The 15000-nt window shown below is 34.1% G+C and overlaps 1 protein-coding gene and 1 long non-coding RNA gene across 4 annotated transcripts in view; one reads left to right on the top strand and one right to left on the bottom strand.

The window, feature by feature from the left end:
• The window catches only part of LOC128249522 (uncharacterized), a 162794-nt gene extending 161297 nt beyond the window's left edge, over nucleotides 1-1497 (top strand). The window contains exon 3 of the long non-coding RNA XR_008265650.1: nucleotides 1303-1497. This is a non-coding gene — a long non-coding RNA (uncharacterized LOC128249522). The remainder of the gene's footprint in view (nucleotides 1-1302) is intronic.
• Nucleotides 1498-1768: 271 nt separating this feature from the next.
• The window catches only part of LOC106870740 (tRNA (guanine-N(7)-)-methyltransferase non-catalytic subunit wdr4), a 1056013-nt gene continuing 1042781 nt past the window's right edge, over nucleotides 1769-15000 (bottom strand). For all 3 annotated transcript variants that reach the window (XM_052973384.1, XM_052973385.1, XM_052973386.1), the window contains 3 exons: nucleotides 14340-14544; nucleotides 3059-3143; nucleotides 1769-2234 (listed from right to left, as the gene is read on the bottom strand). In XM_052973384.1, coding sequence (XP_052829344.1) covers nucleotides 2053-2234; nucleotides 3059-3143; nucleotides 14340-14544 — 472 coding nt within the window. In that variant the 3' untranslated portion in view covers nucleotides 1769-2052. The remainder of the gene's footprint in view (nucleotides 2235-3058; nucleotides 3144-14339; nucleotides 14545-15000) is intronic.

The following is a 15000-nucleotide window of genomic DNA, read 5'->3' on the forward strand; positions in this document are numbered from 1 at the left end:
ACGTACGTACGTACGTTCTTAATTACATATGTTCGTTCGTTCGTACGAAGGTTCGTTCTTTCGTTGCTTAGTTCTTTCGTTCGTTTGTTTGTACGTACGTTCTTTCGTTCGTACGTAATTATGTATGTTCGTTCGTTCGTACGTACGTACGTTCATTCGTTCGTACGTACTTATGTACGTTCGATCGTTCGTTCGTTCGCTCATACGTATATTCGTCCGTCCGTACGTATATTCGTCCGTACATGCGTTCATTCGTTCGTTCAGTCGCTCGTTCTTTCGTACGTTTGTTCCGTTCGTGCGTACGTACGTTCATTTCTTTGTTCGTTTGTGCGTTCGTAGTTTCATATGTTCGTTCGTTCGTTTGTTCGTTCTTTCTTTCGATCGATCGAACATTCTTTCTTTGGTTCGTTCTTTCGTTCGTTCGTTCGTTCTTTCTTTCGATCGATCGAACATTCTTTCTTTGGTTCGTTCTTAATTACATATGTTCGTTCGTTCATTCGTACGTAGGTTCGTTAGTTCTTTCGTTCGTTTGTCTGTACGTACGTTCTTTCGTTCGTACGTACTTATGTATGTTCGTGTTCGCTCATACGTACGTACAGTCGCTCGTACGTTCATTTCTTCGTTCATTTGTGCGTTCGTAGTTACATATTTTCGTTCGTTCGTTCGTTCTTTCGATCGATCGAACATTCGTTCGGTCGCTCGTTCTTTCGTACGTAAGTACGTTCGTTCGTTCGTACGTACGTACATTCATTTCTTCGTTTGTTTGTTTGTACGTACGTTCTTTCGTTCGTACGTAATCATGTATGTTCGTTCGATCGAACGTTCTCTCTTTGGTTTGTGCGTTCGTTCATTCTTCCGTCCATCCGTTCGCAGTTACATATGTTCGTTCTTTATTTCAATCGATCGGTCGTTCCTTCGTACGTTAGTACGTAGGTTCGTTCTGTCGTACGTACGTTCATTCATTCGCTCGTTCGTATATATACATATACATATAAAAGATAATAAGTGTGAAGAAACTACAGAAGGCTTGTTACATGGTTAAAGTATATATTTAAATTGTCAGAAAAATGTTATAAAATTTTTTTGGTATATAAACATTGTATTTGGAGAAATAACTGGTTTCGTGTTGTCTTTTCAAATTTCTCTATATAATTTAATATAATTCTGACATAATTTAAATATATACTTTAACCATGTAACACAATCCTTCTGTAGTTTTTTCACTCTTATTATCTTTTATACATCCAGCCACGTTCTTTCACACATCAACTATCTCACACACATATATATATTTATTTATAGTTTCAGTTTACAGCTGCGGCCATGATGATGCACCACCGTGTTACTACACTGTTATTACAGGGAGCCTCTTACATTATGTGGCACTTGGTGAAGAATGGAGTTTGATTTAGCAACCCTCCTGCTGCGAGGTAGGTTCATCTGGGACTCTCGATAGGAAAGGTCCATCTTTGATTTAAAAACTCGTACATCTACTTTGTGCAGATTCCTCATTTATTTTTATAAATATATTTATATATATGTATTAATTTATATATATTTATTTATACATGGATATGTATTTATATATAGATATATAAATACATATTTATATGAATATATATATATATAAATACATATAGTTATATATATATAATATATGTATTTATATATAGTTATATATAAATACATATATGTATTTATATATACATATTTATATACATATATATCTATATAATGGTTGAACAATAAATAATACAATTAACCATAAAATTATTCTCATTGTTATGATTATTAATAACGAGAACGAGAACGAAACTTTTATTTGTCAAATACAACGAAATGTTGAACAGGAAATGGGAACCAGAGTAAAGTTAAATGGAACATAAAAAAGACAAAGGGCCAAACATAATAATGTTTGGATTGAAACTAAAGATAGAAAAAGTACAAAATAGGTGGAAAATAAATGCATGATAAGACATGAAAGTTTTGTGTGAGACCAAAAGCTCTTTCACCTGTACCAAAAACACTTGTAATATCTGAGAACTCTGCTGCTTATTCCATTTTGGCTACTTTAGCTGATGGTTCCTTTGCAGAGTCTTCAGACAGTTTCCCCTCTGATTGGCTTGGCTTCTGTTTCTTTTTCATCTGCTGCTCTTTCCGCTTCAGGTAATCAAGCGTATTATCAACCCGGCTTTTTGCTAAGGCTTTAGTCCAACACGGAACATCAAGCGACTCTGCATCCATTGAAGATATCAGGAAAAAAGAAGAGGAAAAAAACAATCAGAACTCATAAAAATATGTTATTTCATGTGGCTGTGAATTACAATGGTACGATTTATTATGTAGAAATAATGTATATGTTTGTTTTTTTCTACCCTTAAACCTTATTTTGGTTATCTGAGGAATAAAAAAAAGAAAGAACCCACAGATGTAGGGTTTAGGGATATTCTCGGTGGTTCCATCATCCAAAGTGGCTCTTAAGAATTTATATAACACCTCAATGCAATGATGAGCTGAATTGAAATTCCTCAGAGCTTAAGTACAAACTGGTAAACAAAAACAAAAAAACTCCATTGATATTATCCTTAAAGAGAAGAAACCAAAGCTGTTGTATTTTGGAATGTGATGATAAACACAAAGACAGTTTATAAATACTTTGAGGATTTCTTTAAAAGGTTTCATTTAATTTAGCAGCACCAATTTTTCCCAAATTAACCATAGTCACCAGCACAGAATATATATTTGATGTTGATAAAACAGAAGAATGGGGAATAAATCAGAGGATTATGGTTCTGTTCCTCAATACAAACAGTTCTTGCTGTAAGTATATTGTTCTAAAGCAGCATCAAAACAAGGATTCTTGAAATCCAGGATAAACTAGCAATTGTTCTGTTCTAAGGCTCAGAAAGTGAGGTTTTAGTTATCAAAAGGAATAGCAATCTCCAATCACAAACTGACCATTTTATTATGATGCCATAACAATTGGAGCAGCCACAGTAACAATGCACATTCTACAACAACTATAATAATGGTAACAACTGAAGCATAACAAATATACCTTTAAAGAAATCCCAGTCTTCAGAGAGAGTTTTCTGAATCTGAAGAACTTCCTTTGACAGAGAACTGACTTCCAATTCTTTTATCTAAAATTTGAACAGAAATATAAAAAAAAAGTCAAACATTTAAGAAATTAATCAATAATGGATCTTTGTTTTCACAAACATCAGACCACAGAAGGATTTTAAATAGCTACGGGGTGTATAGAGAAGAGAGTCTATGAGACTAGTTAGTATAGGAATGGACTGTATAGATATGGTATAACATTAGAGTAGAATATATAAGGCTGCGTCGTATATGAAGGAAGAGACATAGAGTAACAATAGAAAGTATAATCATGACTAAATTGTGAAAATAACGTTGGCAGGGATGTTAGAGCATTGTTTAGAGCGTCTCGTTTCAGTTGTTCTGATTCTCAATGCACTGAGTTCAAATCCTGTCAAAGCCAACTTTGCTTTCCATCGTTTTAAATTTTTTTGTGGTGTCTGTGGGGAGGGTGTGATAAGAAAAATGACCAATTGAGGATGATGGTTTGACAGAATCATTACATCAGACAGAATGCCTCACAGTAATGGTTCCAGCTCTTTGAATTCTGATGGTAAACACTACAATGACAATGGTGTCATGCTATTGCAACCGTTGTCTTTTGTCTGATCAACATTGGCGACATAGCTAGGTCTTCCAGAAAACTACCTTGCCGAAGTTTGCATCTTAGGGAGGAACTTTCTCATTGCAGAAATTTATACTCAGACATGAATGACAGTGGTTCTATGTCGAGAAAATATTGGATTGTTCTTCCCAATGTTATTTAGAGAAGGCACATGGCTTAGTGGTCAGGATATTTGTCTCATGATCATAAAGTCATGAGTTCAATCCCTGGTGGCATATCGTGTCCTTGAGCAAGACACTTTATTTCATGTGGCCCCAATTCACTCAGCTAGAAAAAAATGAGTTATACCTGTAATTCAAAGGGCCATCCTTGTCACATTGTGTGTCAAGTTGAATCTCTTTAAGAACTACATAAAGGTCATGCATGTCTGTGGAGTACTCAGCCACTTATATGTTAATTTCATGAGTAGGCTATTCAGAAGACAGGATCAAATGGAACCTTCATTTTTGTAACTGATGGAGTTTTTTTTCCAATGTTATTTGAATTAACACAAAAATATTTTTATTGTAGTGTTTTATTGTGTTATATGTAGCTCTATTTTTCCTACACAACTTTTGTCAATCATTTTTTAAATTAGAATAAATTTTACCTTTTTTTTTTTCCGACATTTGACAATGGTGAGCCAACCAGACAAAAAAAAAAAAACAAAAATACAAAAAACAAATTTATCTCATGACAACCAAGTAAGATCGAAAATTTTGGCCAGACTGGTAGTTGTCTTCAGAATTTCAGGAGCAAGGTGGATTGTATGGTTTAATATGGAATGGATAAGCACACACACACACAAGCAAAAACCGCTGATTTTATTAGTCTAAGTGATAAAACAGAAAGTTATTGGTTGAACTCAAACTTTATTTTCTTAGATTACTAATCTAATACTGAATTTATGTCACATGAAATAACAATTTTGAAAGTTAAAAGTCAACTTCTTCGCTTTTCAACAATAAGATTAAATCCATTTCAAACAGAAAACAATGAGTGTGTGTGTGTATTCGTTACTAGCAATGAAAGTAATATTAGTTCAAACTAGCAACCAAGATGTCACATGTAAAGAATATATACAGTTGAAAGCCTTCTAAACTGCAATATTTATATCAAGAAAGCATCTCTTTTTAATGTATAGTGTTAAAAAAAAGACAGAAATACATCAGCTGATCTGGTATCAAATAAAAAGCACTCATTACACTCTATAAAGTGGTTGGCATTAGGAAGGGCATCCTTGTGTGGCCCTTGACCATACCAGCTCCAGTTAAACTGTCCAACCCATGCTAGCATAGAAAATGGACATTAAATGATGAATCTATATGACAAGATCTCTTGAGATGAAAAGTATGTTTGACTTTCAATCATGTATGTGTGTATGTATACATATACACATATATACAGTATTATATATCCATTATGGTAATTATGTAACCTGGCACTCTTCAGAGGTAGTTGTTATGGAATATGACGATATATACACACTCACACATACTAGCAGCAGAGAAGGTTGTAAAGAAAGTGTAATTGCTAGAATAAGAATAGGATGGAGAAAGTTGAGAGGACTTTTACTTCTGTTGGCAATGAAAGGTTTTTCTCTCTGAGTGAAGGGAAGATTGTATGATGCACGTGTAGGAACTGCAATGCTGCATGGTAGTGAGATGTGGGCCTGGGATGTGGAGGACATGTCAAGGCTGGAGAGGAATGAAGCTGGTATGCTCCACTGGACATGTGATGTCAGTGAGCATGTACAACAGAGCACTGGTGTATTGAGAGAGAGAAGTTCCAATCTGTTTTAGCAAGGATTCACCTGCATGAGTGCTGCTATGTGACATTGGTACAAGTGCTTTTTATGTGGCACTGGCACAAGACTCTTGCAGGCCAATCCCCTTCATCAGCAGCAGTGGCATTAACACTTCTGGAGGATGGGTCTGCTTGAGGACAGCAGATATCTCGGTCCTTTGTCATCTCCCCCCATAAAGTTCAGTGTCCTCAGGTTGTCCTTCAATATTTTATTCCATGTCTTCCTGGGTTTCCCTCTTCCACAAGTTTCATCCCCTTTGATTGACTGGCACTTCTTTATGGCGCTGTCCATATCCATCCTCATCACATGACCAAACCAGCACAGTCGCATCTCTTGCACTCTGCATCTAATTCCTCTTGTGCCTAACTTTTCTCTCTGTTGCACATGTACACTTACGTTACGCATCCAGCAGAACATACCAGCTTCTTTCCTCTCTATATATACATACACATATTTATGTATATGTATGTTTTATTTAAATGGAATAAAAGTGAAATACACATTTGAAATATATTTACTAAAAGTTTTACAAATCAATAAAAAAAGTTCGCAAGTAAAATTGTAGTATGTTTTTGTTTTCTGTTTTTAATAAATTCATTTATCAAAGTTTAGTTTCAAAGAGGTTTCCTGTAAACTAGAGAGAGAGGGTGTGAGTGCAACATGGTTTGTTATATTATGATTATGACTGTCAATATGTAATGAAAAGCCAAAGGAGAAAGCTCTATAATGAATGGAAATGCGTAAGAAAAATAATGATGTACAACTCACTAATCATTAATATATATACATACAGGTGAGTCCTTAAATGAGCATGCATACATCTGCAATTACACACACACCTATATATCTATACACATACACACATATATATTTATGTATATACATATAGATAAACATATAGATATAGACACATGTATGTGAATGCTTATGATGTATGTAATAAAAGAAAATGAGAATACATATTTATACACTGAGAAACACAACAAAAACATGAAAATACCCCAAAAACAGTCTTTACAGAGACATTTGCTCATCACATCCGTCTACAGTTCTTCACACACACAAACAAACAAACATAAGCACATACACAAATCTGCAATAAGTACCATTGTCTTTTCATCAAGAAACCAGCTCAACAAGGGAGGCATTCCACTTGTCCATAATTTTCACTTTCTTAAAACCTATTGATAGTTGAAAACAGAAACGCTAACAAAAAACTGCGAGGAAAACCACACAAAATCTTCTTTAAACGCTGGTGATTCAGGTTCCATGCTGGTTGTGTTATTTGTAACAAAGGGTCTTTCACCACAGACTCCATTGTTGTGTAAGAAACTCCTCTTCAACTGCCTACTTAAGTGTCTGGTTTATAGGTGTGTTTTTCTTGTCAGTTTGTGTGCGTGTGTTTTTAATATATACATATGTATGCATATATGTGTGTGTCTATGTATTTATGTATATATATGTATGTATTTATATATATATATATATATGTACATATATATGTATGTGTGTGTATATATATATATATATATATATATATATATATATATATATATATATATATATATATATATATATATATATATGTATTTATATATATATATATATACACACACATATATTTATGTATTATACATAAATATACATGTATACATAAATATACATGTATATATATGTATGTTTATATACATGTATTTACGTGTGTATGTATTACTTTTTCATGTTTATGCTATACCATGACAAGCTTACTACTTTGAAACATTCTAGAATTTTTCAAAATAGTCAAAAAAAAAAAAACTTAAACCAACAACAACAACTACAAGACACAAAGAAAGTAACAACAACAATAATTAAAGAAAATCAAACATCCACAACAAACAAGAGAAAAGTTTCAAAAAGCAAGACAAAAGGCCCAAGGCACTTTTAATTGACGATCTGACATAATGCTACCTGAATTAAGCACATGTCAGAAGTAAGGACTTGGTGAATTTTCTATGTCCACTTCACCAATAAAAATAATAACATATACTTCATCGTGCATGTACCTGCCTTGTCTTTGCTGGGTATTTATATTTTTACAATGACAATTCATCAGCCACTTGGCACACACTGCATGAAAATGTCAAGGCCATTCTTTGGCCCACTTGACGCACATTGAATAGGTTAGTAGTAGACATTTATCTATCAGTAATTGGAATTATGAGATAAGATTTTAAAAGACAGCAATGAAAAGAATAAGAAGAAACATGCAACAGAGAAGAAGAAGGACGTGAGGAAGAAAGAGAAAGAGATGCTACCATGTTTAAGTGTCCAAGCGAGGAGCATTTCAAAAACAAATGACTTAAGGCTATTCTCTGCTAAACCATTGTTTCTTTTCATGCGATGGAGTAAATTACACACAGAGATACACACATAGAAAAGTGCACTTAAACACAAGTATACACATACATACACAACCAGGAAAGCACACAGATCCATGAACATTTATACAAGAGTATACAGCATATATATACACACACACCAACATATATGCACACACAGGTGCACAGGCATTCACACATATACACTTGCATACACAAACACACAAATATAAACACATTTAAACACACAAGCAGAAAGATATATAGATTCAGGAAAATGTATGCTAGTATACACACTCACATTCGCAAAATACATCTACATATAGTGTGTGCGTGTGTGTGTATGTGTATATATATATATATATATATACGCACATATGCATACAGGTAGGTGATAAATGCCAACAAACAAACTCTTGGCCCTTGAGTCACTCTGTTGCTTCTGCTAAATATTAATCTCTCTTTCTTTTTCTCTCTGGATACACACACACACTATAAGCATGTATAAACACACATGCACACGCACACATATATACATGCATATATATATATATATATACACACACACACACGCAGAGGCATACACCTATTCTTTTACTTGTTTCAGTCATTTAACTGGTGCCATGCTGGAGCACTACATTTTACTTGAAGAAATCGACCCCAGGACTTATTCTTTGTCAGCCTGGTACTTATTCTATTGGTCTCTTTTGCTGAATTGCTAATGTTACGGGGACATAAACGCAACAACACTGGTTGTCAAGCGATGGGGTGGGTGGGAGGTGACACAAAGACACACACATAAGTATATACATATATATATGACAGGCTCCTTTCAGTTTCCGTCTGCCAAATCCACTCACAAGAATTTGGTCTACCTGAGGCCATAATAGGTGACATTTGCCCAAGTTGCCACACAGTTGAACTGAACCCAGAACCATGGGGTTGGGAAGCAAGCTTCTTACCACACAGCCATGCCTGTACCTGTTCATAATATACACACACATATAGTGTGTGTTTGTGTGTGAATACATTTATTTATATGCACACATCTTTATACATTCTACACACATATATCTTTACACAGAAAAAACACATATTCACGTGTACAAACATACACACACATAGACAGAATTCCACACACACACATTGGTAAATTTTCATACCTTGGCATCTGAAGCAGCTGGAGATACGATAGTTTGACCAAAAGAACTGACTATTGCAAGCAAAATTAAATATTGAAAAAGAATGCATTTGGCCAAATTAGGACATACAACAGTTTGACATAATAGCAACGATACACAGACTGACACTGACAGACACACATGTATATAAATAGGATGATCATGACCGAATCACTTTCCATCGTAAGTAGACCTAGGGTTTAACATTAGCAACAACAATGTCATCAGATGAATATGCGGAAGAAAAGGGGGGGGGGGGTGAGAAAGAGAGAGGATGAAAAGAAAGCGAGAAAACAAGGTATATATATATATATATATATAAAAAATGAAGTACGAGCAACACCAATCTTGGATTAATGAGTTCTTATTTACCAGTTCTTCTTCCCCACATCATTTCTAGCTTCAAAACGAGATTTACAAATTCTGATATGAGAGAAATAGAAATATTTCCATGTAACAATTCCAGAAGCTGGCATCATGCTATGGGGAGGTAAAGTTGCCAAATCAATAGCTTATGGAATTTCAGAGACCATATCTTTAAGAATTATTGCCATTGATCCTTTTTCTACTGATAATTGAATAATTAAACAAAAGAAACTAAACAACAACACAAAAAATATTTTTAAAAATAAAAGAAAGAATTATATTTAAACTGATTAAAAATTAGTTTAACCGAAAGGTGTTATTCGGCAATTTAAAGACTTGATATTTCCATGTTCATGATTTCTCTACCGGATTTTTTTCTCTTGTTATTTTCTTTTTGGAATGTGTCAAGTTATCAATAAAGAATTATTGATCTATTGATCAGTTATCTGATTTAAGAATCATAGTTGTAGTTCTTTTTGAGGTTTTTTTAAAAAGTTTATTTCATATATATATATGTGTGTGTGTGTGTATATATATATATATATATATATATATATATATATATATATACACACACACACACACACACAAATATATTTATATCTGTATATACATATGTGTGTGCATATATATATATATATATATACACACATACATATATACTTACATATACACACACACGCACATACATATCTATATATACACACATACACACAAGTAGCCAGTTATTGTATATTTTATAATGGAAATGCTTCAACACTTATATAACACCAGGAAGAGGAAGGGGGGGATTGAAGTGGAATATTCCTCTGACATTGGTGATGTGTAGATATGAAACCATGTATTATAAAGATTGTGGAGTGTGTGTGTGTATATATGTATGTATGTAGTTATGTGTATATAAGCACAGGTGTGGCTGTGTGGTTAAGTTGTTTGCTAAGCAGCCATGTGGTTTTGGGTTCAGTTCCAATGTGTAGCATTTTGGACAAGTGTCTTTTCTTACAGCGCCATCCCTGGTTGACCAAAGCCTTGTGAGCACATTTGGTGAGCAGAAAGGGGAAGACTGTAAATGTGTGTGTGTGTGTGAAAGAGAGAGAGACAGGCAGAGAAGTAGAGAGAGAGAGAAGTAGAGAAAGGGCACATGTGTATGTTTGTGTGCTTGTTTATAGCTTGTCAAGCAAACAACAGAGAGAAAGGGGAAGAAAGAGAGAAAAGATGGAAGGAGGAGAAGAAAGAGAGAGAAGAGGAGGGACAAGGAATGAGGGGAGGAGACAGGAGGAGAGATAGTGAGAGGGAGAAGGGGGTGAGAGAGATTATAAAATGATTGGATAACTCAATGAAGAGAATTATCAAGATTATCATTAAAAAAAATTGAAACAGTTAACTCTCTCAGGAATTGAACCTACAACTTACTGTACAAATAGAATGTTGTCTATCTAGCAGTTCTATATTTGAGAAGAAAATAACAGCATGTAATGAAGCACATATGGAGGCATTTATTCCTGCCAATGGTATCTCATTATACTTGTGATGAAATCTCATCAGACATCAAAGACCTACTGTCAAAATCTGTTTGATTTATATGCCAAAAAGTGTACAGACCATTCCTGAAGCCACTTTATAAATAGCCTGAATGTTGACCGCTCTGTAGAGATTGGCTGGAGATGTGACAGAAATTCATGCCTCATGGCATTGCGATTTTGTGACAAATCTTAATATGTCTTTCAATTTTTTTCTCCCCATTTTCTCTGTGACACATCAAATGAGATACAAGAGGAATCTCACTTATAATTTGATGTGGTCTTATGCTTAAAAAAAGCAATGATAGTGTTTCAAGATTCAACCCCAGAGATTACTAATTCAGGAAAAAATATCTAACAGAATAAACCTGTGGGAGAATCAATAAGTAATCAGTTGCATCTGCTAGAAATAGCAGCCAAATTTCACTGCATATGACATCGATTCATCATTATCATTATAATGTCCACTTTTTCATGCTTGCTTGGGTCACACTGAGTTTATTAAGGTAAATTTTCTACAGCAGGATGCCTTTCCTGTTGCCAACCCTCACCTGATTCCAGGCAAAATAATATTTCCCCATGACCAGACATGTTTTTGCAATATATTGGAAATGAATGACACTTCTTGTATGACAGTGACTGTCATTTACATCTATCACACGAGTCCAAGACAAGGAAACACAAACCTCTACACACACACGATAGGCTTCTTTTCAGCTTCCGTCTACCAAATCCACTCACAAGGTTTTGGTCAGCCCGAGGCTATAGTAGAAGACACTTGCCCAAGGTGTCACACCGTGGAACTGAAACTGGAACCATGTGGTTGGTAAGCAAGCTACTTACCACACAGCCACGCCTGCTTAATGGCATTTCTTCAGGTAAGCTGGCTTAATTGGCAGTTCACTGGTCAAAATCTTTAGCACCATTTTGTCCATTTTTATGTTCCAATTGCCACAAGGTTGACTTTGCCGTTCATTCTTCCAGGGTAAATAAAATAAGTACCGGTTGCATACTGGGGTCGATGTAGTAGAGACGTTTATTATCATTGTTATTATTAGTAGTAGTACTAATAGTTACAAATAACTTGTTTTGGAATTAAAATCATACCAACATCAATTTTTCTCCTTCATCCTGACAGGTTGATTAAGATTAAATACCAGTTAGATATTGGGATTAATTTGATTGACTAATTACTTACTACTCCCCCTGGCACCAAATTTCTGTCCTTGTGCCTATTTCGCAAACGATTATTAGCTTGTATATTCTTCAGAATATGACCAAAGCAAAGTTAGAGAACTCAACACTGTAACAGTAAAATATAATGGTTGGCATGAAGATCTTGTGAGAGGGAAACGTATTTTATTTCATTTTTTAAATATAATTTAAAGTATTAAGTTCGTTATTGTTTAACTGGTCGCTTTAGTCTTTTGATTAAGAACCTTAAACACATGTACATAAACACATAAACACATATATATACATACAAGTGTATGTGTGTGTATATATATATATATATATATATATATATATATATATATATATGTATGTCTGTTATGTGGCTCTCCTTGTTCCAGTTAATTTAATAAATCCATCATGTTTGTCCCTTTCGAATTTAATTAGACATCCTAATCCTGTATAATCTAATTAAGGCTCTTTGTGTCCCTAGAATTTAATTAAATCTCCTCGTCGTTCTACATAATTTAAAGCCACCTTGTCCTTTAGAATTTAATTAGATCACGCAGCTCTGCATAACTTACATAAACTTGCATATGATCTCTGAATATAATTAATTATAAACAGAACAGAACAGTATATATGTATGTATGTGTATATATACATATATATATATATGTATGTATATATATATATATATATATATATATATATATATATATATATATATATATATATATATATATATATATATATATATGTATGTATATATATATATATATATATGTATGTGTATATATACATATATATATATATATATGTATATATATATATATATATATATGAGTGTATATACACATATATATATATGCATGAAAATATGTATGTGTGGCATATATATAATCATGTATGCTGTATGTGTGAGTGTGTGTGTATATATATATATGTGTGTGTGTATATATATTGTAGATATTTTTTATTATTTTCCTTAAACAAAAAAACATTACATGACAAAATATAAAGACAATCTTTAGAGTATTGTGTTATAAATTTGTCTTTAAGACAGGGCAATAATTAGGTTAAAATTTACAGTTATGTGTCTATAGACAAGCCTATAGTGATTGTCAAGCCCGTAGCCCTTTAAGCTATCACTTTATTTTGACAGTTTTAACTAGGAGTAAAAATCTGACGGAAAGAAATTATTTTTTTCCAAAATTTTTTTCCTTTTTATTATTTTGATATGTTAGTACAATTCAATTTTAATTTGAATCACTCTTTTTTTTTTTAATTTGGATTGTTTACAAGGATGATGATGCTGAGGATGATAGTAATGATGATGATGATGGTGGTGGTGGTGGTGATTATGATATTAACACTAATAGATTAAGTGTGATGAACACCTCCAGTCTTAGCTGCAAAATTAAATGTTAGTATGGAGAATACATTCAAAGACATGTACACACATACACACACACACACACACACACACACACAAATGCATATGCATACATACATGTATGGACATGTTCACAGCCACATAAATGTATACAACATGTGAAAAAAACCTGACAGAAGGTTCTGAATTCATTAATGTAGCGATGGACAAAGAATGGACTTTGAGATGGAGCCGAACCGTACAATGATGACAAAGTGATTTGGTGTTTTGCAGTTACCAAAACGCAAACATGTATTCTATGAGTCATAACTATACTCAAACCTCCCCCACACCCCACTTCTCTCTCTAAAGGACTTTTAGTCAAATATTCACATCTCCATCCAAATTTACAATATTTACTTAAAAACCAATTCGACTGAGCAAGTCAGTATTTTATGGTGAACGATACAACTGTAAGTCGTGGCAAATGACACGGTCATCATCGTTGTCATCATCATCATCAGCAGCAGTGGCATCATCATCATCATCATTATTGTTTTAATGTCAATATTCTTGTTGTTGACCCCCACCTGTTTCCAATCCAAAGAAATATTTTCCCCTGACCAGATATGATATAAACATCTCTATCATACATCACTTGTATAGATATGGTGACTGATAGAATAAGAGCAAGGCTTGAAAAAGAAAAAAATGGTGGGGTTGATTTCTTCAACTAAGATTCTTCAATGCAGTGCTCCAGCATGGGCACGGGCTGATGACTGAAACAAGTAAAAAATATAAGACAATACACTCTCTCTCTCTCTCTCTCTCTTATTAATGTAAATAAATACCTTGAATGTATCAGCATCCCCATCTTCAGGAAGATAGTTGAAGATAGCTACAGGTTTCTCTTGCAATGGAAGCAGAACCCAGAGAGAAGAATCTGGTCCGAACTGGACGTCCCAAGGCACACAGGGTAAGTTATGGTCATCCTGAAGACTAATGCAAAGTGTCTTTTCCTCTCTGGTGACTTTGTACACCTGAAGAACTGAGGAACTGCAAAACAATAGAAAAGAAGGTTTGTATTCCGAGGCCTTTGAACAGAAACATTGTCTTTGATATTCCGTTTGTGTCGACAACGAAAGGCTTTGTCTGAGTCAACGAGAGATGTTATTTATGTTGATAAAAGATTTCTTTTCTACTCTAGGCACAAGGCCAGCAATTTTGGGGGAGGAGGGACAGTCGATTAGATTCACCCCAGTATGCAACTGGTACTTAATTTAACGAGGATGAAAGGCAAAGTCGACCTCAGCAGAATTTGAACTCAGAGCGTAAAGGCAGACGAAATACCACTAAGCATTTCACCCGGCATGTCTACGTTTCTGCCAGCTCTACTCCCTTATGTTGATAAAAGATTTGTTAAGTCATTAACCAAGACCATTGTTTTCTTCAGCAAAACACTTCACTCCACATCACTGCAGTTGACTCCACTCTCAATGAGATATGGATTAG

The sequence above is a fragment of the Octopus bimaculoides genome, chromosome 15, assembly GCF_001194135.2.
Source record: "Octopus bimaculoides isolate UCB-OBI-ISO-001 chromosome 15, ASM119413v2, whole genome shotgun sequence".
NCBI classification, from domain to species: Eukaryota; Metazoa; Mollusca; class Cephalopoda; order Octopoda; family Octopodidae; genus Octopus; species Octopus bimaculoides.